This window comes from Hemitrygon akajei, chromosome 8 (assembly GCF_048418815.1).
Source record: "Hemitrygon akajei chromosome 8, sHemAka1.3, whole genome shotgun sequence".
Lineage (NCBI taxonomy): Eukaryota > Metazoa > Chordata > Chondrichthyes > Myliobatiformes > Dasyatidae > Hemitrygon > Hemitrygon akajei.
Genome location: NC_133131.1, coordinates 4,801,104 through 4,825,712, shown reverse-complemented (window position 1 = coordinate 4,825,712; position 24,609 = coordinate 4,801,104). Strand labels below are relative to the sequence as shown.

Sequence of the window (24,609 nt, the reverse complement as noted above, 5' to 3'; positions counted from 1 at the left end):
GCCACCCTGCGAAGTGAAGTAACAACTACGATACAATCACAGGAATACAGACCGAATCAGGAGTGGTAACACGTTGACGGTGATGCCCAAATTGAGCAGAATTTAGGGCGACTCTAATCTGCACTGTGGGTGGGTTTCCCTCTGCATTCAGTAGTGATATACAATGGAAATGGAACACAGCAGGCCAGGCGGCATCTATAGGGAGAAGCACTGTCAACGTTTCGGGCCGAGACCCTTCGTCAGCTCGAAAAGTCGACAACGCTTCTCCCTATAGATGCTGCCTGGCCTGCTGCGTTCCACCAGCATTTTGTGTGTGTTGCTTGAATTTCCAGCATCTGCAGATTTCCTCGTGTTGACAGTGGAAATGGATGGTTACTGTAGACAAAAACCTCGGCATAGTGACACCCATATCGGGAAGCATGTTTGAGACCACTGGACCAAGGCGTGGAGATTTAAATTCTGTTAGCAAACGGGAATTAAAACTAGGTCCAAAACCTAAACACAAGAGATTCTGCAGATGTTAGAAACCTTGAGCATGCGCTCTCGTGAGAGCGTGGATAAACTTGGGCTGTTTTCTCTGGAGCAGTGGAGGCTGAGGGGAGATCTGATGGAGGTTTATAAGATTATGAGAGGCACAGATAGAGTGGACAGATAGTATCTGTTTCCCAGGGTTGAAATGTCTTATACCAGAGGACTCGCTCTGGAGGTGAGAGGGGGTAGGTTCAAGGGGGATGTGAGGGGTAAGTTTTTTTAATCGGAGAGTCGTGGATGCCTGGAATGTGCTGCCTGGTCTGGTGGTGGAGGCAATTACATTGGAGGCTTTTAGGAGACGTTTGGATAGGCACATGGATGCAAGGAGGATGGAGGGATCTGGACATGGTGAAGGTAGAAGGGATTGGTGTTTGGATATTTCTGATCTGCTGTTTAATTGGGTCAGCACAACACTGTGGGCTGAATGGCCTGTTCCTGTGCTCTAACACACACAGGAAGACCTCGGCTGGTCAGGCGGCGTTTGCGGAGAGGAAAAAGCAGTTTCAGGCCAACACCACAAGATCACAAGACTGATTGTCAGTAAACCTGCCAACGTGCCCTGGTCTGGTTTATACCGACCCAGATCTGGGGTTCAGATGGAGAGAGGCGAACCACACTGGCTCTCCCTGCGGTTTCCTCTATTCTCCCTTTGTGAAACGTGTGCTCTGTTTCTAACCTGGGACATTTGTTTCTCAGTAACGTGTTCGATCCGTCACTTCCTCCAGCTTACTTTGCCTGTGGTCTAGAACACACAACAGTAGAGCACAGTACAGGCCCTTCAGTCCGCGGTGTTGTGCTGACCCGCCCACAGAGCCCTCCATTTTTCTATCATCCCCGTCTGAAAGAGGTCTACAGGTGAAGGGAGGTGGAGGCAGACAGCCAGTACCTTTCCCCAGGGTCGAAGTACCCGATACCAGTGAGGGTGAGGGGTAAGCTCAAGCAAGGTGTGTAAGGCCAGCTTTTGCTTTACACGGAGTGCTGGGTATGTGCTGCTTCCGCTGGTGACGGAGGAAAATGCTACTCTTATTTAGAGATACAACATGGAACACCAATTTAACCCTGGCCTAATCACAGGACAATTTACAATGACCAATTAACCTACTAACCGGTAGGTCTTCGGACTGTGGGAGGGAACCGGAGCACCCAGAGGAAACCCACGTGTTCATGGGGAGAAATGTAGAAACTCCTTCCACTCGGTGCCAGAATTGAACTCCGAACTCCAGCTCCCCGAGCTGTGACGGCATTGTGCTGACCGCTACCCGACCGTGGCGCCCTGCTGGTGGGGTTCACTCCGAGGGACTTGAAGCCCTCAAGCCTCTTAGCCTCAGCACTGCTGATCATAGACAACGTTGCCTCCGATTATTTTTCACGGCTGCGTGGACCAACCATTGCTCAGAGCAAGGAAGTGTTTTACACGGACTGAGAACTGTGTGGCACTGGAGTAAAATATAATATAAAAGAAAATTCCAGCCGCATGGCGACGAGGGCTACGTGCGTGGGAGCATTTCAGTCACTGCGAGGCCACGTGCCTGCACAGCTTAGAAGAAACAGTGACGACAGAGACATTCAAAAGACTCTTAGACAGGCACATGAACCTGCAGGGAATGGAAGAACGTGGACGTTGTGCAGGCTGAAGGGATTCGTTTAGATTACTAATTGAATTAGCTTGGCTCGAAGGGCCTGTTCCTGCGCTGTACTGGTCTGTGCTCTAGGTTAGTGCTCAGGTCCTGCACCCTCTCACTCCCTCCTTTAAACCCCTTTCCCCTACAAGACTGTTCTTTGAAAAGTCCCAGTGGTCTTCATTGTGACCTCTCTGCTTCAGGAAGGTGCAGACAGACCATGAATACGTGGCTCCTCTGTTTATCTGAGTTAAGTGCGCTCAAGTTCCTGGGTGCTCACATTACGGGTGAACTCACCTGGCCCCACAATATCAACAAGGCGCCACAGCACTGCCTCTACTTCCTAAGAAGACTGAGGCACCCTCATCTTTGCTGCGCTTTACAGCAGCACCATGGACAGCGCCCTGACAAGTTGCAACTGCATCTGTATGGGAGCAGTTGAGCATCGGAGTAGAAGTCCCGACAAAGGACTGTGACAACAGCTGAGAAGATCATAGGGGCCTCCCTACCATCCTTCGGGGACATTTATCAGGAGTGCTGCGTATACAATGCCCTTAGTATTATTAAGGATCCCACCCATCCATCCAGCATCCTCTTTGACTTTCTACCATCAGGGAGGAGACTACGATGCATAAAAACAAGAATAGTCAGGATGAAAAACATTTTCTTTCCCCTGGGCTATTAGGCTTCTGAACCCCTTGCCATATTGTATTCAACGTGTCAGTGGTTAATCTGTTCTGTACCTTATAATATTTAATATTAATGTATTTTATTTGGTTATTTATGTGTGATTCAGCTGTAGACCACTTAGACTATTTTCTAAACGGGGAGAAAATCCAAAACTCTGAGATGCAAAGGGACTTGAGAGTCCTTGAGCCGAACACCCTAAAGGTTAACTTGCAGGTTGAGTTGGTGGTGAGGAAGGCAAATGCAATTATTTCAAGAGGTCTAGAATACAAGAGCAGGGCTGTGATTTTGAGGTTTTATAAGGCTCTGATGAGACCTCACCTTGAGTATTGTGAACAGTTTTGGGCTCCTCATCTAAGAAAAGATGTGTTGGCATTGGAGAGGGTTCAGGAGGTTCACAAGGATGATTCCAGGAATGAAAGGGTTAACATTTGGTGGCTCTGGGTCCATATTTGCTGGAATTCTGAGGGAGATCTCATTGAAACCTTTCGAATGTTGAAAGTCCCAGACAGGGTAGATGTGGAAAGGCTGTTTCCTATGGTGGGGGAGTCTAGGACAAGAGGGCACAGCCTCAGGATAGAGAGGTGCCCATTCAAAACAGAGATGCGGAGAAGTTTCTTCAGCCAGAGAGTGGTGAATTTGTGGAATTTGTTACCGAGTCATTGGGTGTATTTAAGGCTGAGCTTGATAGGGTCTTGATTGGACATGGCATCAAAGGTATGGGGAGGTCAGGGAGAAAGCCGGGGAAGGAAAAAAGGATCAGCCATGATTGAATGGCAGAGCAGACCTGATGGGCCAAATGGCCTAATTCTGCTCTTATGTCCTGTAAGTTACGTGTGTTATGTGTACTACTGTGCTTTACACCCTGGCTCAGAGAAACGGCTTGTTTCTATATGGTTATGTACGTTATATACATGTACACAGTTAAATACAAAAAACCTGACTTGCCTTTCTATCTTCTCACCCTGGTCTCTACATTCAGATTCCATCAATTCGAACCCTCGTTCCTCCAGTTTCACTGACACTGCCCCACCGCCCCTTCCGTCCTTCGCGTGCCCGCTTTCAGAGGGTTCACCTTTTGCAGCATGACGCTGTAGATCCCCATGCTCTGGAATCCCCGGGTGTAGTAGAGGACGTTGATCCAGCCGAGAACCAGTGCTCCCATCAGCGTCGCTCGCTGGAGCTCGGCGCCCAACCAGTACAACACCGCGGAGCAGGCCACCAACCCAGCCTGCAAGAAGCTGCAAGAACAAAGAACGTCCCTTCATCTACACACTTCTCACCTTCTCCAGCCTCCTGACCTCCCAGAACACAATGTGGACGCAGGCCACTCGGCCCATCCTGTCCGTGCTAACTACCGGTAATAATTCTATTTACCAGCACTTTGCCACAGTCTACTCTGCCTGGATACTTAAATTAGATTTATTTATCACTCGATCGAAACATACAGTGAAATGCATCATTTACATCAGCGACTAACACCGCCCGAGGGTGCGCCAGGGCAGCCTGTACGTGTTAGCACGCTTCTGGTGGCAACATAGCATGTCCACAACTTACTAGCCCTAACCCATATCCCTCTCCTGCACCTCTTCCACTTCACGCATGTCTGCTCTCACCCCACCATGGATAAGGTTCCTCTTGTCCGCACCTACCACCCCACCAGCCTGCACGTCCAGCACAGAATTCTCCAGAACTCCTGCCATCTCCAGTGGGATCCCACCAGCAAGCACACCCCTCCCTCCCCCCACTTTCTGCAGGGACCTCTCTCTACGCGACTCCCTTGAACATTCGTCCCTCCCCACTGATCTCCCTCCTGGCACTTACCCTTGCAGGTGGAACAGGTGCTACACCTACCCCTACACCTCCTCCCTCACTACCATACAGGGCTCCAAGCAGTCCTTCCAGGTGAGGCGACACTTCACCTACGAGTCTGTTGGGGTGATATACTGTGTCCGGTACTCCCAGTGTGGCTTCTGTATATCGGTGAGACCAGTTTGCCCAGCATCTACACTCTATCCACCAGCAAAGGCGGGATCTCCCGTTGGCCATCAATTTCAATTCCCTTTCCCATTCCCATATGTCCATCCATCGCCTCTACTGCATGATGAGGCCACTCTCGGGTTGGAGGAACAACACCTTATATTCTGTCTGGGTAGCCTCCAACCTGATGGTATGAACATCGACTTCGAATTTCCGGTAATGCCCCCCCCCCTCCACCATTCCCCATCCCCTTTCCCCTCTCTCACCTCACCTCCTTACCTGCCCATCACCTCCCTCTGGTGCTCCTCGACTTTCCATTTCTTCCACGGCCTCCCGTCCTCTGCTGTCAGATTCCCCCTTCTCCAGCCCTGTACCTCTTTCACTCACTGGCTTCCCAGTTCTTTACTTCACCCCTCCCTCCTCACCCCCCCCCCCACTACCTGTACTTCTCTCCACCTTCTCACTCTAATCTCTAATCACTTTTTTCCGGTCCTGATGGGGGGTCTCGGCCTGAAACATCGACTGTACTCTTTTCCATAGACACTGCCTGGCCTGCTGGGTTCCTCCAGCATTTTGTGTGCGGTTACTTACTAACCCTAACCGGTACCTCTTTGGACTGTGGGAGGAAACCTGAGCACCTGGAAGAAACCCGGGGAGAACATGCAAACTCCTTAGGGACAGCAGTGAGAATTGAACCCCGATCGCTGGCGCTGTAAAGCGTTGATGCCAGCCAGTGTGCCTCCACGATGCCCGCGAGAAACTCACAAGAGAATGTGAAACCAGGCTTCTGTCACCACCGACTGGAGGTCTGGGAGCCTCAGCTGGCTGATCATCACGACCTACGAAGGGAAATGGGCGTTAAAACACCACCCTGACGACGCGTTAGAGAAACAGAGTGGCTCATCAAACCAACCCAACCAGCTCCGGAGAAGCAAAACAGAGAAGAACTGGCAAAGTTCACAAAACGTTTCAACCCAAGCCAGAGTCCATCTCAGCTCAACAGTCCAGCCGGAAAGAAAATGAGCACTGGGGACAAATGGGCAATACAGCATCTCAGAATCACGTTTCCTATCACTGACAGAGGTCAGCAAACCTTTACAAACAAGAATCCTGCTGAAGGGTCTCGGCCTCAAATGTCAACTCTACCCTTTTCCACGGACGCTGAGTTCCTCCAGCGTTGCGTGTGTGTTGGTCAGAAAACTTTCAGTTTTGTGGCAGCAGAACAGTGCAATACATAAAAAATTATTATAAATTACAACTAGAATATACTAAATGTAATAAATAGTGTAAAATAGTGAGGTGGTTTGTGGACAGTTGGGAAATCTGGTGGCAGAGGGGAAGAAACCCTTTCACAGCTGTTGCGTGTGCTTATCTGATGAAGCAGGCCGCCAGATAAGATTAAGATCTTACCGTATTCAGAATAGTTTTATTTGTCACAGGTGCATCAGAGCGTCGAAACACACAGCAACACAGTCCGGGCATGTGCCAGGGCAGCGCCCAGATGTCACCAAACTTCCGGCATCTACACAGCATGTCCACAACGCGCAAACCTGAACCGGTGCGTCTTTGGACTGTGGGAGGAAACCGGAGCACCCGGAGGAAACCCACACGGTCACAGGGAGAACGTGCGAACTCCTTAAGGTCAGCCGTGAGAACAGATTTCGGGAGAGTCCACAAACACGACTTCATTCCTTTCTGGGCACTGTTTAATTTAGTATTTTATAATCATTGTTACGTCTCTGTCATGAACTGCTGCCACAAAACAGCACATTTCACGAGAAAGTCTGCACATACTGGAAATGCAGACAAACTCACACAAAATGCTGGAGGAACTCAAGCAGGTCAATCAGCATCTATGGAGAGGAATAGAGTCAAAACTTCAGGTCAAGACCTTTGTTTTGACATTCTTTGACAAACCAAATCATTCTTCTGGTTTTGTTCCCCTGGTTCTAGACTTCCCACCCTTTGGAACAACATCTCGTCATCCATCTCTTAATCCGGTTTAAGAAATTTATATATTCAAGCGCGCTCTCACTTCCCCAGCAAGCGCGGACCAAACACTCTCATCACCTCTCCAGTGAATGCGGGCCCAATGCTCTCACCTCTCCAGTGAACGCGGGCCAAACACTCTCACCTCTCCAGTGAACGCGGGCCAAACACTCTCACCTCTCCAGTGAACGCGGGCCCAACGCTCTCACTTCCCCGGCGAGCGCGGGCCCAACGCTCTCACTTCCCCGGCGAGCGCGGGCCCAACACTCTCACTTCCCCGGCGAGCGCGGGCCCAACGCTCTCACTTCCCCGACAAACGCGGGCCCAACACTCTCACTTCCCCGGCGAGCGCAGGCCCAACACTCTCACTTCCCCGGCAAACGCGGGCCCAACGCTCTCACTTCCCCGACAAACGCGGGCCCAGCACTCTCACTTCCCCGGCGAGCGCGGGCCCAACACTCTCACTTCCCCGGCGAGCGCGGGCCCAACACTCTCACTTCCCCGGCGAGCGCGGGCCCAACACTCTCACTTCCCTGGCAAACGCGGGCCCAACACTCTCACTTCCCCGGCGAGCGCGGGCCCAACACTCTCACTTCCCTGGCAAACGCGGGCCCAACACTCTCACTTCCCCGGCGAGCGCGGGCCCAACACTCTCACTTCCCTGGCAAACGCGGGCCCAACACTCTCACTTCCCCGGCGAGCGCGGGCCCAACGCTCTCACTTCCCCGGCGAAGCAGTCGAAATGATTTTGTGTGTGTTGCTGAAGCGTGCGTGCTGGTCAGGGGTGTAGTGGCATCAGCACTGGACTTTGAGGCATTTAAATCCGGCCGGATTCCCTGCACCATTCCCATCCATGCTGGGTCGAGCATCGAGCTAGAAACTTAGCCTTGTAAAAAAAATAGCCAGAATGCTAAAGAAACGGCACCCGATGTGCACGATAACATGAATGGCCGAGTTCTGCTCCTGTGTCTCATAGTCTTACAAGTTTTATAAACAATAGGTTCAGAAGTAGACCATTCGGCCCTTTGAGCCTGCATCGCCATTCTGAGATCATGGCTGATCATCTACTATCAATACCCAGTTCCTGCCTTGTCCCCATATCCCTTGATTCCCCTATCCATAAGATACCTATCTAGCTCCTTCTTGAAAGCATCCAGAGAATTGGCCTCCACTGCCTTCCGAGGCAGTGCATTCCACACCCCCACAACTCTCTGGGAGAAGAAGTTTTTCCTTAACTCTGTCCTAAATGACCTACCCCTTATTCTCAAACCATGCCCTCTGCTACTGGACTCTCCCAGCATCTGGAACATATTTCCTGGATTTACAGGAACAAATACAATTAGAATGAGAAAAGTCCACTTTCATGCAAAGTGGTTATGGTTTTTCTAAACTCTGGTGATGTGATTTCCCCAGCGATGGGTAAATAGTCCCACTGCCTTGTGGGCAGCCTCGGGAGAGATGGAGGCTACGTAGTGGACCCAGAGTGGAGCCCTGAGGGGCAGGACATCACTGAACGCCCCTCCTGCAGCCAAGCTGGTGCCAAACGTGTTGCCTCATAAGCTCTCCTTTGGACCACACCGGTGAGGCCGAGTGGGGGGGGGCCTTGGTGACTGGACACCCCGGCGTCTCCATACCTTCCGCCCGGGCCTGTGCCCTTGAGTGGTCACTGCAGCGCCACACTGCATTGTCCTTCGAGACGGACGGACGGCATTGCCACCATCATCAGCGATCGGGGGCGTGCGCGATCGGCTCAAGGAGACATCGACCCTGTGATCTACTGTTCCACCTTCAATTCACTCAACACCATTCGCACCTCCTCATTCGGTAGCAAACCCTAGCTCAGTTAGTAGGACCAGAGCAGTGGCCAGCAGAGGATGCCCTGTGAGATCACGCCAATCTCCTGTCCCTGTGCAGTGAGACTCTCTCACTTTTGGATGCAGCATCAAAAGAGTATCTTCCCAGTAATCCGTCACACCTGCCTGCTGTGTAGAGCAACCCAAATTAAACCATTATTACTTACCTCTATGACCAACAAAAGAACAGCCCACAGTAGAATGAAGATCCGTCCATTGAACTGCCACAAAGGAGTTGTGGTGTTTAACTGAAAGGGAAACTGAAATTACACATTTGCTGTAAAATGCTGCTCGGCTGGGAGATTCCAATAACTTTCATTTTAACTGATAATGCATAACTTTACAGAGTCACATGCAGACAAAATGCTGGAGGAGCTCGGCAGGCCGGGCTGCAGCTATGGAGAGGAATAAAACGTCAGCGTTTCGGGATCAGATGCTTCATCAGGACTGGGAAGGAAAGTGGGGGTGGGGGGAGAAGGTGGACGAGGGGAAAGAGGACCAGTTGACAGGTGGTAAGGCGAGAGGGGAAAGTGGGTGGGTAAGAGAGGGTTGACGAAGTGAGAAGCTGGGAGGTGATGGGTGGGAAAGATAAAGGGCTGAAGAAGAAGGAATCTGATAGGAGAGGAAAGTGGACCATGGGAGAAAGGGAAGGAGGAGAGGAAAGTGAGTTTCAGGGGAGGAGTGGAATGGGAAATGGAAAGGAAGAAGCACTCCGATGTCACTAAATCGGTGTGAGCTTCTATGAAAGGCAGGATTCTGTTGTTTAGAGGAACCTCTTACCTCATACTCATGTGAACGGTCATAGTAAATGGTGGTGAACATGGTTATGTAGAGCACATAGAGCAGGCAGCTGGCAGTGAACATGTAACCTGCAAATTTCTCCCACTTCTGTTGAAGGAGAGTGTTCAGAGGTTCCACCGAAAGCAGCAGATGACGGTTCTGGCAAAGGGACAAGAAAGAAATTGTTAAGATCATCTGGGCCTGGAAATGAAGATGTCAAAGTCAGGGCACTATCAAGGTGAATGAAAACAGAAAATACTGGAAACGCTCAGCCAGCCAGACTGCATCTGGGGCAAAAGAACCACAGTCAACATTTTGGGTTGGCCATCGTTTGTCGTTGGTCGAATGGATTCAAGTTCCTGGGTGCCAACAGCTCTGAAGGTTCGTCCTGGATGCATTTGGAGTTTGAGGAGATCTGGTATGTCACCAAAGACTCTGGCAAATTTCTACAGATGTGCACTGGAGAGGAATCTGACAGGTCACATCACCGTCTAGTACAGAGGCCCCAGTACGCAGGAATGGAAAAAGCTGCAGAGGACTGTAGACTCAGATTGCTCCCTGACGTGCTCCAGTCTCCCCGGGCAAGGTCATCTTCAACCAGCGAGGCCTCAGGGAGGTGGCGTCCAGCATGAAAGACCCTCACCGTCCAGGACATGCCTTCTTCAAAGTCAAGATCAACGTAAATTTATTGTCAAAGTCTGTTATCATATAGAGATTCATTTTCTTTCAGACATTCACAGAAAAATAAATTTATGAAAAACTATACATAAGCAATTCTGCCAAACAACCAACGTGCAGAAGAAGGGTTATGCAAATACAAAACAGGAGTTGTAGAATCCTTCAGACTGGGTTTGCAGGTTGTGGAGTCAGTTCAGTGATGAGGTGAGTGAAGTTATCCACACTGGTTCAGGAACCTGATGGTTGAGGGGTAATAACTGTTCCTCAGCCTGGTGGTGTGGGACCTAAGGCTCCTGTACCTGCTTTCCGATGGCCGCAGTGAGAAGACAGCGTGGCCTGGGTGGCGGGGGTCTTTGATGATGGATGCTGCTTTCCTGTGGCAGCGCTCCCTGTAAATGTGCTCAGTGGAGGGGGGAAGGTACCAGGTACATTGGCAATATTTAAGATGGAAAGACAGACACTGTGAAATGCATCATTTGCATCAAATCAAATTGGCGAGGATTGTGGTGGGCAGCCCACAAGTATTGCGCTCTTCAGGTTCCAACGTAGCGTACCCACAACTCACTAACCCTAACCCATATGTCTTTGGGAGGAAACTGGAGCACCCGGTGGAAACCCATGTGGTCATGTGGAGGACGCACAAACTCCTCCCGGACAGTAGGGGGAGCTGAACCCCGATCTCACGGGCAGTCCTGTAAAACGTCGCTCTGACCGCTAGGGGGCAGTCGGACACGCTGAAGCGAGCTTGCCTGGATTTTGGTGTTGAACACCACGATCTGCAGAACAGATTTCTTCTCCGTGGTATCCACTCCCGTGATGTCATACAGCGACGAGGCAACCGGTCCGTAAGCCCAGTCCGTGACTTTCCGGGAGAGCTTCCTGTATTTCTTGTCTTTTATCTCTCGATTGAGAATATTTCGAAATATCTGCAAAAGTTGGAAAATCGGTTATTTTCAGGGAAGGTCGTCTGGGTGGTGCAGAGGGAGCACTGTACTGATACTGGGGGGGGGGTGCACGGTGTAAACTGTGGACTGCTGGGGTGGGGGGGGGGGGGTGGTTGCACTGTGTCGTTAGATTCCCGCAGCAGCCCCCGGTGACGAGCCGGCACCTTCCGACACTGCACCCGATCCCCAGCAGAGGGCAGCCTCGGGTCGCTACAGAGAAACTCCTCATTCGGTGCGTCAACCTCGGCTGGAAGGAACTTGGGTGTCCAGTCAGTCCACATCTGAGTGTAGTGGAGCGGGAGGGGAGGGGGAGGGCGAGAAGGGAGGGGGAAGGGGAAGAGAAAGAGAGTGAGACACACACACACACACAGATTTGGTAAGGGTGTCTGAGAGACATTGATGACTCTAGTTCACTTGCGACCCCAAAGTTATTTGTACCCATCTCCTTATCCCAGTTCCATAAATGAACTCCCCAGCACCAGCCCTCTGCCGTTACGGCGAATCCTTGCCTCAAACTTGCCGAGTTTGGCAGCAAGCTGCAGGGGAGTCAGCCCTTTCCTGTTGCGGACTTCCTCCAAGTTGCCGCCTTTGTTTCCGACCAAGATCTTGTTGTACATTTCTGTCACGAACTTGGTGTTGTCCTCCGTGTCGTCAGCCACCGTGACCAGAGCGTGGAGAACCGTGTTACCCTCGGAGTCCTGCTCCCCGACCCTGGTCCTTTGGTCAGCCATGAGGAGGGACACGGTTTCAGGCTGGTTGGTGCACGCAGCCAGGGCGAGCGGAAGTTCACCTGGGGGGTGGGGGGTTGTGACAGTGAGAAACAGTGACAGCTCCAAACCTGGCCGACTGACCAACCCCCAACCCAGACCTCAGCCCTCTCCCCCACCCCCACAGGGTTTCTGCATCCCACCGAACCCATAATTGTCTGTTGTAACACCCTTACAGCGCCAGTGATTGGGGTTCGACTCCTGCCGCTGTCTGTAAGGAGTCTGTACATTCTCCGCATGGGTTTCCTCCGGGTGCTCTGGTTTCCTCCGGGAGTGCAGGGTAATTGCTCACATGGGTGTAGTTAGGGGCGGTGAGAGCTCATTGAGAGGCAGAGTGGAGATACGTTGTCTACCAAAGGAGGAGTAAGGTTCTCCTCCCCTTCACTAGCCTGTGGGTCACCCTAGGGCAGGTGTTGCATCTGCTTAGCCCCCCGATCAGGGTCACATGAAGCCATGGGGGCAGGAGGTGGATGGTCGTATGAACAGCTGGTGCAGATCACAAGTCCTGGTTATAGACAATAGACAATAGGTGCAGAAGTAGACCATTCGGCCCTTTGAGCCTGCACCGCCATTTTGAGATCATGGCTGATCAATTCCTATCAATACCCAGTTCTTGCCTTGTCCCCATATCCCTTGATTCCCCTATCCATAAGATACCTATCTAGCTCCTTCTTGAAAGCATCCAGAGAATTGGCCTCCACTACCTTCCGAGGCAGTGCATTCCAGACCCCCACAGCTCTCTGGGAGAAGAAGTTTTTCCTTAACTCTGTCCTAAATGACCTACCCCTTATTCTCAAACCATGCCCTCTGGTACCGGACTCTCCCAGCATCTGGAACATATTTCCTGCCTCTATCTTGTCCAATCCCTTAATAATCTTATATGTTGCAATCAGATCCCCTCTCAATCTCCTTAATTCCAGCGTGTACAAGCCCAGTCTCTCTAACCTCTCTGCGTAAGACAGTCCAGACATCCCAGGAATTAACCTCGTGAATCTACGCTGCACTTCCTCTACAGCCAGGATGTCCTTCCTTAACCCTGGAGACCGAAACTGTACACAATACTCCAGGTGTGGTCTCACCAGGGCCCTGTACAAATGCAAGAGGATTTCCTTGCTCTTGTACTCAATTCCCTTTGTAATAAAGGCCAACATTCCATTAGCCTTCTTCACTGCCTGCTGCACTTGCTCATTCACCTTCAGTGACTGATGAACAAGGACTCCTAGATCTCTTTGTATTTCTCCCTTACCTAACTCTACACCGTTCAGATAATAATCTGCCTTCCTGTTCTTACTCCCAAAGTGGATAACCTCACACTTATTGACCACTGACGCCAGGCAGACAATCTCTGAAGAGTGTTGTTAGTGGGTGACCCGCCCGAAATGTAAAGACACTGCCCTGAACGCAATGGCAAACCACTTCTGTAGAAAAATTTAGCAAGAGCAATAATGGACATGGAAAGACCATGATCGCCACGTCATTAACACGGCACGCAATGAGCGAATGGGCTCTTTAGGCTGGAAGGGCCTGTTACCATGCGGTACCTCGAACAAAATAAACTTGCAAAACTTCCAGCGTGACCGGGGTTGACGATCATTCATCGTTCCCGCTTCCCTGGTTCCTTCCATCAGCCCCAAGCGAAGGATCTGCCCCCAGTTTTCAGGCCCAGTCCTTTTCCCGGGCTCTTCCACCAGCTTGCCCCAATCCTGTCAAACAGGCAGCCGGTAGTGGACCAGGTTTGATCCCGAGCTGCAGAACCGTTTGTGAGGCGGCCACACAATCTCTCCCAACGCTGCCCAACCCCCAGCTACTCTGGTTCCCACCGAATCCCACAGATGAATTCTCTGGTGAAAAATATTTCCCTTTAACCTCACAATTTTGTATCAAATCTTCCCTCAATCTTCTCCGCTCGAGGGAATAAAGTCCTAACGGATTCAATCTTTCCCTATAACTCAGATCCTCGAATCCTGGCAACGTCCTTGTCAATTTTCTCCCCACTCTTTCTGTTTTATTTACATATTTTCTGCGTGTAGGTGACAGAACTGTACACAATACTCCAAATTTGGCCTCATGAACACCTTGTACAGTTTCAACGTAACATCCCATCTCCAGTACACCTGAAGGAGTAAGGGAAGGGAAGGGAAGCAAGTGCTGGCTTCACCACAAGGATCGGGACCACCGTTGACCAGGAGGGACTCACCAAAATAAAATCCTTGCCGCTGCTTGCTCAGCTTGAAGAATTTCCCCGTGGCCCGCGCATTCACGTCGGCCCCTTTCTCCAGCAGGAGGCGCACTATGTCAGGGCAGCGCCGCTCGATGGCGATGTGCAGGGCTGTTTGACCTCGGGGGCAGAACGGAAACAAATGTCGCTACTCTCGAACCCACCTTGTCGCCAAAACTCGCACACAGCTTTTTGTCTGTAGAATCCCTCCCCTGACAACCCCCCCCCCCCCCCTCCGGTTAACTCCCCTTCCCACCCAAACGTACTAGCCACGTGAAACGCTCCCAGAGCCTCTTCCACCACATCCAAGCCCTCTTACCCACTAACCTCAAGGCTGAGGTTTACCTACCACGGGGGTAGGTTGATCAACACCTCCACCCACTAGTCACCCCTCCACCATCTTATGTACAGACACTCCTGTCCCTAGTATCACTTCATGGATATACAATCAGTCTGTGTAGATAAGATCTTTTATGTGTTTATATTGCTTGTGTTTTTTTGGCTGCCTCCGATCTGGAGTAACAGATATTTTGTTCTCTGCACTGGTAAACTGGAAATGATATTAAAGAACACTCTGGACGGTAAGAGTCAGTTTCACGGCTTGTGAAAGCGGGAGAAGTGTGGAAACCGTCAGCAAAGCTGATGAAACTGATTTCATACAAACGCAGGAAGCGGGATGAGTGTCAACATCAACTGTAACAATAAGTGATTGTGGGAGAGGGGGGGGGGTCCTGTCCCACAAATCCCACGAGGTGACAGGTAGGAAAAGCATGGAGCATGGGAAAAGATCCCTCGAAAAAGCAGCGCCCGCCACCCAGGACTGGCCCTCTTCTCATTTCTGCCATCAGGGAGAGGGTACAGGAGCCTGAAGTCACACACACAATGATTCAGGAACAGCTTCTTCCCCTTCACCATCAGATTTCGGAAACAGTTCCTGAACCCATGAACACTACCTCACTACATTTTTTGCTCCCTTTTCGAACTTCTTTATTTAAAATATTATGTAATTGTAATTTGAAGAGTTTTAAATTATGCACTGCAAAATTGTACTGCTGCCTCAAACCAGCAAATTTCACACAACACACACGAAATGCTGTTGGAGCGCATCAGGCCAGGCAGCTTCTCTGTAGGGAGAAGCTCTGTCGACATTTCATCAGGGCTAAATGAAAGAAAAGATAGTAAGAGATTTGAAAGTGAATTGAAATTTCACAGTTGCCAGTGACATTAAGTCTGATTCTGAAGAAATGTGTTCATTGAGGTAAGACCAGACTAAACTGATACAGTGGTTTCTTATTGGCATGTGTACTAAGGTACAGAGAGACTCTTAAAAGTCCCTAGTGTATCTGCCTCAACCACTGACACACACAAACTGCTGGAGGAACACAGCGGGTCAGGCAGCATCTATGGAGATGAACAAATAGTCGACGCTTTGGGCTGAGACTCCTTTCCAAAGGAGGAGGGAAGATGCCAGAATATCTCTACCATCACCCCTGGCTGTGTGATCCACACACCCACCACTTTCTGTGTAAAAAAACCTATCTCTGACATCCCCTCCCCACTCACCTTAAAATTATGCCCCCTGGAGTCCCTAAGGCAGTCCAACGTTTCCTTCAACCTTATTCTGGCAACTCCTGCGACGACACCGGTGACAAGCTGTATCAGCCCTTGCCCTTCCCTTGGACAACGTCGGTGGTGTGGAGAGGGGAGACTTGCAGCATGGTCTTCCACACAACCTTTCCCAGGCCTGCACCCTGGAAATCATTCCAGGCGCAAATCCATGGTCTCGTGAGACTAACGGATGCCCTAGGTATTAGCTACTACCACTCTGGGAAAAAGTCTCTGGCTGTTCTCTCACTCTACCCCTCTTATCATCTTGTACACCTCTGTCAAGTCACCTCTCATCTTCCTCCTCTCCAAAGAGAAAAGCCCCGGCTTGCTCAACTTATCCCCATAAAATATGCCCTCTAATCCAGGCATCATCCTGGCAAATCTCCTCTCTAAAACTTCCACATCTTTCCTATAATGAGGCAACCAGAACAGAACACAATATTCCAGCGTGGTCTGACCAAGAGCCTCAACCTGTTACCTCTACGAGTTCAACCTGGCTCTTGAACTCAGTCCCCTGAATAATGAAGGACAACACATTACATGACTCCTTAAACACCCTATCAAGTTACAATAGACCGTAAACTGAAAGGACTCAAACTGAAACTTTAGCTCTTTCTCTCTATATAGATGCTGCCTGTCTCTCTGAACATTTCCAGCACCTTCTGCTTTTATTTCATCTGTCCAGAGTTTTGCTTCGTGCGGCTCAGAGAGCGCACAGGGTGACAGGCAGTTTGAGGAGCCCGACACAATCTCCCTCCTCCTGTACACCTGTCCCCTGCTTTGTCCAACCATCCATCCCCAGTCTGACTGAGATCAGAGGTATCGTATTAACTCACCTTTGTAATCTTTGTCAGTATATTCAGCATTAATCAGCTGATTTAAACAATTGTTCTTCTCTGCCGTCTCTATCAGCCGTTGCACTATTCCCTGTGTGTTGCTGTTCAGATTCAGCAAAGCTTTCATCAGGCAAGTCTTCCCAGTTTTATAGTCTGTAGAAGGACCACAGGTTTTGGCCAGAGTTTTAATTCCTTCCTCTCACCTCTCCCTTTAACATTCCTTCCTCCCCGGCTCCTTCTCCTCCACCACCTCCCTGACACACAATATCCCTCAATACCCAACCTCATCCCAGGACCCAACCCCAGTCCAATATCCTTCAGTGCCCAACCTCATTTCAGTACCCAACCCAGTCCAATATCCCTCAATGCCCAACCTCATCCCAGTACCCAACCCAGTCCAATATCCCTCAATACCCAACCTCGTCCCAGTACCCAACCCCAGTCCAATATCCCTCAATACCCAACCTCGTCCCAGTACCCAACCCCAGTCCAATATCCCTCAATGTCCAACCTCATCCCAGTACCCAACCCCAGTCCAATATCCCAACCCCAGTCCAATATCCCTCAATACCCAACCTCGTCCCAGTACCCAAACCCCAGTCCAATATCCCTCAATACCCAACCTCATCCCAGTACCCAACCCCAATCCAATATCCCTCAATAGCCAACCTTGTCCCAGTACCCAACCCAGTCCAATATCCCTCAATACCCAACCTTGTCCCAGTACCCAACCCCAGTCCAATATCCCTCTATAACCAACCTCATCCCAGTACCCGACCCCAGTCCAATATCCCTCAATACCCAACCTCAGCCCAATATCCCTCAATACCCAACCTCATCCCAGTACCCAACCCGTCCAATATCCCTCAATACCCAACCTCGTCCCAGTACCCAACCCCAGTCCAATATCCCTCAATGCCCAACCTCGTCCCAGTACCCAACCCCAGTCCAATATCCCTCAATACCCAACCTCATCCCAGTACCTGACCCCAGTCCAATATCCCTCAATGTCCAACCTCATCCCAGTACCCAACCCCAGTCCAATATCCCAACCCCAGTCCAATATCCCTCAATACCCAACCTCGTCCCAGTACCCAACCCCAGTCCAATATCCTTCAGTGCCCAACCTCATTTCAGTACCCAACCCAGTCCAATATCCCTCAATGCCCAACCTCATCCCAGTACCCAACCCAGTCCAATATCCCTCAATACCCAACCTCGTCCCAGTACCCAACCCCAGTCCAATATCCCTCAATACCCAACCTCGTCCCAGTACCCAACCCCAGTCCAATATCCCTCAATGTCCAACCTCATCCCAGTACCCAACCCCAGTCCAATATCCCAACCCCAGTCCAATATCCCTCAATACCCAACCTTGTCCCAGTACCCAAACCCCAGTCCAATATCCCTCAATACCCAACCTCATCCCAGTACCCAACCCCAATCCAATATCCCTCAATAGCCAACCTTGTCCCAGTACCCAACCCAGTCCAATATCCCTCAATACCCAACCTTGTCCCAGTACCCAACCCCAGTCCAATATCCCTCTATAACCAACCTCATCCCAGTACCCGACCCGTCCAATATCCCTCAATACCCAACCTCATCCCAGTACCCAACCTCAGCCCAATATCCCTCAATACCCAACCTCATCCCAGTACCCAACCCGTCCAATATCCCTCAATACCCAACCTCGTCCCAGTACCCGACCCCAGTCCAATATCCCTCAATACCCAACCTCGTCCCAGTACCCAACCCCAGTCCAATATCCCTCAATACCCAACCTCGTCCCAGTATCCAACCCCAGTCCAATATCCCTCAATACCCAACCTCATCCCAGTACCTGACCCCAGTCCAATATCCCTCAATACCCAACCTCGTCCCAGTACCCAACCCCAGTCCAATATCCCTCAATACCCAACCTCATCCCAGTACCCAACCCCAGCCCAATATCCCTCAATACCCAACCTCGTCCCAGTACCTGGTCCCAGTCCAATATCCCTCAATACCAAACCTCATCCCAGTACCCGACCCCAGTCCAATATCCCTCAATGTCCAACCTCATCCCAGTACCCAACCCAGTCCAATATCCCTCAATACCCAACCTCGTCCCAGTACCTGGTCCCAGTCCAATATCCCTCAATACCAAACCTCATCCCAGTACCCGACCCCAGTCCAATATCCCTCAATACCAAACCTCATCCCAGTACCCGACCCCAGTCCAATATCCCTCAATGTCCAACCTCATCCCAGTACTCAACCCCAGTCCAATATCCCTCAATACCCAACCTCATCCCAGTACCCAACCCCAGTCCAATATCCCAACCCCAGTCCAATATCCCTCAATACCCAACCTCATCCCAGTACCCAACCCCAGTCCAATATCCCTCAATACCCAACCTCATCCCAGTACCCAACCCCAGTCCAATATCCCAACCCCAGTCCAATATCCCTCAATACCCAACCTCATCCCAGTACCCGACCCCAGTCCAATATCCCTCAATACCCAACCTCGTCCCAGTACCCGACCCCAGTCCAATATCCCTCAATACCCAACCTCATCCCAGTACCCGACCCCAGTCCAATATCCCTCAATACCCAACCTCATCCCAGTACCCGACCCCAGTCCAATATCCCTCAATGTCCAACCTCGTCCCAGTACCCGACCCCAGTCCAATATCCCTCAATACCCAACCTCGTCCCAGTACCCGACCCCAGTCCAATATCCCTCAATGTCCAACCTCGTCCCAGTACCTGGTCCCAGCGCTGGTACTCAACCTCCAGAATATCTACTTCATCCACTAACCCAGTAACCCATTGCAGCCACCCACTACTCTCTATGTAACAAACATGTCCCTTACATCACTTTTGAACGTTTCTCTACCCCGCCAGCCTTAAAAGTATGCCCTCTGATGTTGGGTGTTTCCATCTGGGGGAAGTGAGTTTGTTACTCTATCTACGCCTATTGTAATTTAAAAAAGTTTCATCAGGCCTGCTGTCCTTTTGCAGTTTGGAATCTATGTGACTCCAGACCACCAGTGTCGACTGCTAACTGGCCCTTCAGTCCACGTGTGACCAGGGTGGGTGATGAACACGAGGCGGTAGAACTGCGAGGCAGGACCCTACCCGAGAACCAGGGCTCGGTCAGTTTCATCCTGGTGATGTGAATGATACGTAGGACCTTGCTGAAATCCTCCATGTTCCCCTCTGCGACGGAACATGACAGCTTCCCTCCCAGATTATGCTTCAACCTGCAAAACAGTAGCGTAGTGGTTAGCACAACACTCTACTGCGCCAGCAAACACCGCTCGCGGTTCAGTTCCCGCTGTCTGTACGGAGTTTGTGCGTTCTGCCCGTGACCACGTGGGTTTCCTCCGGGTGCTCCGGTTTCCTCCCTCTACGGGTTAGGGTTGGTAATTTGACGGCACCCTACGCTGCTGTTGAAAGTGTGTTGACACTTGTGAGCCGCCTCCAGCACATCCTCGGATTGCGTTGACCATTCACCCAAACAACACATTTCACTGTGTTTTTCTATGTACGTGTGACAACCAAAACTCATGCTTAAATCTCTTTATCTTTGAAATCTCCATGAGGTCGTCAGCTCAGAGACTCATTCCACTCGTCCGCACATCCAGGACCAGAGCTGGTATTGGAGAATAAAGTTGCATTGTTTGCTGTGTAACCAAAACTATGTAGCCAGCTTTGTGTTTGCTATTTGCTATGTATGTATCCAATTTAGTAGGAGAATGTAATCTCTGTATTGTCTCTGTACTATTGAACACATCAATGCCTTGAGAATGTAGCTAACAATGAAAGTAAGCAATGTAGAGATAACGGTGGTAGACAGGATTGTGGAGTGGTGTGATGGTATGGGGACCAGTCAAGGGACTAGAACAAGTATATGCCAATGCGACTAAGATAAGAAATTACTATAAAGAGTGCTGTGAACTAGGGCTCGGCAGACAATTAGCGACACGCTCATTGATTGTCTCAGCTTTTGTTTGCAAATAAAGGCTTAAACTTCTCGAAGAATCTTCTGCGTCTCCTGGTTATTTCAAGAAACCACGACAAAAATTGGCGACCGCGGCAGGACCGGAAAGAGACCCGCGGAAAGGAAACGACAGATTGGGGACGCTTCCCAGTCCTCTAGGGACCCCCACAAGGCTAACAGAATTAAGGGTGCACCCAAACAAAAGGTAAGCGCTTTTTGCGACAATTTGGACTAAGAATTCTGTTGGCTTTGGGGAGGTCTTGGAGTCTCAGAAGTGTGGAACCACTGCCGAAGGGTCTCTCCGGTCCAAAGAATCTGGCAGAATTGGGGGTTAACAGGAGGCTCGGAGGATTGATCAAGAACACTGCAGTGAGGGTAAGTACAAATAAGCTAATAAGAAGTTAAGTGAAGAAAAATTCCACATGGTGTTGGTAAATCCCTGTGGATACCGCTTCGTATGAAATGAAGGTCTGAACGGGCAGGGAAAGGAAAATAGAGAAAATCCCTGTGGATACCGCTTCGTATGAAATGAAGGTCTGAACGGGCAGGGAAAGGAAAATAGAGAAAATCCCTGTGGATACCGCTTCATATGAAATGAAGGTCTGAACGGGCAGGGAAAGGAAAATAGAGAAAATCCCTGTGGATACCGCTTCGTATGAAATGAAGGTCTGAACGGGCAGGGAAAGGAAAATAGAGAAAATCCCTGTGGATACCGCTTCGTATGAAATGAAGGTCTGAACGGGCAGGGAAAGGAAAATAGAGAAAATCCCTGTGGATACCGCTTCGTATGAAATGAAGGTCTGAACGGGCAGGGAAAGGAAAATAGAGAAAATCCCTGTGGATACCGCTTCATATGAAATGAAGGTCTGAACGGGCAGGGAAAGGAAAATAGAGAAAATCCCTGTGGATACCGCTTCGTATGAAATGAAGGTCTGAACGGGCAGGGAAAGGAAAATAGAGAAAATCCCTGTGGATACCGCTTCGTATGAAATGAAGGTCTGAACGGGCAGGGAAAGGAAAATAGAGAAAATCCCTGTGGATACCGCTTCGTATGAAACGAAGGTCTGAATGGGCAGGGAAAGGGAAAATAGAGAAAATCCTTGTGGATACCGCCTTAAGAGATAAGGGTCTGAATAGACGAGGTGCAAAGAGAAAGTTCTGTGGATACCGCTCTAGGTAGAGGTCTGTACGGGCAGAACGGAATAGGAAACAAGGACAGTCCGATATATAGTTTAAAGTGCTGGTAGATAGACAATAGACTAGGCATAGAATTAGAGTAAATAGTATTATCCAGTAAACGAATTGTGAATCCCTGAAATACCTTAAAAAGAGAGAACAACACGACAGGTAAAGGAATGGCAGTAGAGATTCTGAGCAAAAAAAAATCCCGGTAAATAAATATGAGATCACAAAAGCTTCAGAAAAATTGGAAAAAAGAACCAAAAACCTGGTCACAAAATGGCCAAGAGAAGGAACGTTTGATGTAAGCTTGTGCGAAGAAATGGAGGCACTAATTGAAAATTACAAATTAAAAGATAAATCTAAGAAAAGAGAGCAAAAAAGAGAACGAGAAATGGAAGTGCTAAAACTCTTCAGAACGGAGGGAGAAAGGCTGAGGAGGACAGGTAGAATATTGATTACAAGCGAGGAAGACACTAAGGTGCTGGAGAAACAGCCTGTTAGAGAGAGGAAGGTACAGTGAGAAGCTGGCTTCAGCTCCGTACCCGGACGTGAAAGAAACAGAAAAGCCCCCTCCCTATAATGAGGAAGGAACCCCTAAGCAGTGCCCCCTGCTGAGGGGAACAGTAAACATGCAGGGAGAAGTACAAGTTTGGGATAATGAGGAGGAAAAAAGACAATACGAGAAGGAAAAAGCGGTGATATGGAAGGAGATACAGGCAGAAAGGATAAAGGTGGAACAGGCAAAGAGAGAAATGAAAGAAGAGATTGAACAGATGAAATACTTGAGAGAGGAAAAGGAGTATGAGGAGTACCGGTTATACCATAGAAATGAACAGACTAGAAAAGAAAGTGGCTCATCAGGGCAGGAAGAGCTGAGGCATTCAAGAGGAAGTGGAAAAAAGATAGGAGATGAGAGTCTTGGAGAAACACAAGAGAGAAGGGAATCAAGCACGAGTAAGGATCATGAGGAGTCCCTGCCACATGTGTACAGAGACGGACAGGAAGAGAAGGTGACTCATTGGAGGAGCAAGAGTTAAGTGGAGAGAGAGAGGATGCGAGAATTTGTGGGGAGGGTGTTGAAGGCAGACCTAGAAGGGCTGAAAAACACTCTGCCCAATCTACATGAAAGAGCAAGGAAATGGATTAGAGCCTTTGAAGAAGAAACGGCGTGACGATTATTGGCTATGGGAGATTTGAAGGCACTATTGATAAGGTTGATGGGAACCTCCAAATTTAACGAACTAATGGAAATGGCTGGCATAGTAAACTCGAATGACCCGAGAACTGATGGAGACGGGTTTGACAGAGTGAGGCAGAGGGTATGGCAGGCCCTCAGGAAGCTTTATCCACCCAAAGTGGACCCCAAAGCCTTAAAGGGGGATCCACTGGGAGACACTGAAAACCCAGCAGCCTACGTAGAAAACCAGTTGAAAAGGTGGAGACTGGAGACTGAGCAAGAGGTGGAGAATAGCTTATTTATCACCACACTGTTCCGACATAGCATTTTGGATGCAATGCCTCCGCAAGTAAAATCCAAACTAGAGGAAGTGGTTGGGCTGACGTCAATGACCCCACAAGAATTTAGAAACCACGTAGTCCATGTGGTTGAGAAATACCAGAAAGACAAACGAAGGTTGGCTGAGCAGCAGGAAGAGGTGCAAAGAAAGTTAATACAAATGCAGCTCGAAGAACTCAAAAAGAAGGAAAAAGAGAAAAGCAAAAAAATGCTGTCAGCAACCACCGGTCCGAGTACAGCCATCGAACTGGATGAAGCACCGCTATATGGAGGAACCGATCATACTATAAGACAAGGGCTGGAAAACCCCATGCCAATAATCAACATCTTTGGAGGAGCATTCCCACAAATGCCCCATCAGGAACAGACTAAATTCAAACAGCCCAGACAGGACTGTAAGTCCCAAGGAGGGGGACAGAGGAGCTATGGGCAGAGGGGACCAGTGAGGAAACAGGGGGAAAGAGAGGCAGAGAGACTCTGCTGGGGATGTAATCAGCCAGGTCACATGAGAAGAGATTGTCTGTTTACACCATGGCCTGTCACACACCAGCAGGAACCGATAAGAAGGGAACCAAAGTTTAGCCAAGGACCAGCCCCCACAGGCCCAAGTGGACCTGTGAACCCCGATGCGAGGTATTAGGGGTCCCCCAAGAACTCGAGTGGGAAGGGACATTACCCAATGATAACGAGGGAGGCAGAGGAGGAACCTATGGTTCAGGTTATGTTAGAAGGGCAACTGACACCAATGATGATAGATACTGGAGCCACGTACACTTGTGTACAGCCACAGTATGCCCTTCACCTTCCCATGTCAGGAAAGTTTATTAAGACGGTAGGGTTCTCAGGGAAAACGCAGTTGACACAGTGCATGGCTCCAGTGCAGTTGAGAATGGGAAATAAAGGAATTGTTTTGCCGGTGCTAGTATCTAAAGGAACTCCGATTAATTTGTTAGGCAGAGATGCCTTATTGAAACTGGAATTAAAATTAGAATGCACCAGAAATGGGCTGAGTGTGGAAAGATCAGGGGCTCAATTGATAGTGCGAGAAGACAAGAAGGCTAATGTCTTTTGGATAGGAGACATCGCAGATCAGATTCAGGAAACCTGGGAAAAATGGAAAAAGGGCGTGCAGGCTATATTACCCAGGGCTGTAATGCCCAAATCTGAGCTATATTGTACAGTGATTTTTGACGAGACTCAGAACAGAGAGTTAGAGGAGAGATGGCACCTGGAGGCATGTACCCAACAGCACCTGGAAGGGGAGGCTGTGATAATTGGAAAGCAAGGGGCAGCTTTACAAGTTAAGTGGAACACCTTTTTAGAACAATGGTACAGGATACCGGAGGCTGCGCCCCACATAACATTGTTGGTAAACAAGGGATATCAGTCTACAGACTTAGGACCCTTAGTTAAGAGTGCTGAAACCGTAA

The 24,609-nt window shown here is 49.8% G+C and overlaps 1 protein-coding gene across 5 annotated transcripts in view; it reads right to left on the bottom strand.

Moving 5' to 3' along the window:
* The window catches only part of LOC140731577 (transient receptor potential cation channel subfamily V member 3-like), a 51,622-nt gene that overhangs the window by 11,987 nt on the left and 15,026 nt on the right, over nucleotides 1–24,609 (bottom strand). For 4 of the 5 annotated variants that reach the window (XR_012099868.1, XM_073053108.1, XM_073053111.1 and 1 more), the window contains 9 exons: nucleotides 19,617–19,741; nucleotides 16,491–16,643; nucleotides 14,026–14,166; nucleotides 11,571–11,851; nucleotides 10,867–11,043; nucleotides 9,440–9,598; nucleotides 8,827–8,919; nucleotides 5,583–5,656; nucleotides 3,913–4,078 (listed from right to left, as the gene is read on the bottom strand). Coding sequence is in view for 4 of the 5 variants with exons in the window: in XM_073053108.1 (XP_072909209.1) it covers nucleotides 3,913–4,078; nucleotides 5,583–5,656; nucleotides 8,827–8,919; nucleotides 9,440–9,598; nucleotides 10,867–11,043; nucleotides 11,571–11,851; nucleotides 14,026–14,166; nucleotides 16,491–16,643; nucleotides 19,617–19,741 (1,369 nt within the window). In the remaining variant the exon portion in view is untranslated. The remainder of the gene's footprint in view (nucleotides 1–3,912; nucleotides 4,079–5,582; nucleotides 5,657–8,826; nucleotides 8,920–9,439; nucleotides 9,599–10,866; nucleotides 11,044–11,570; nucleotides 11,852–14,025; nucleotides 14,167–16,490; nucleotides 16,644–19,616; nucleotides 19,742–24,609) is intronic. The other variant, XM_073053110.1, reaches the window with a different exon arrangement.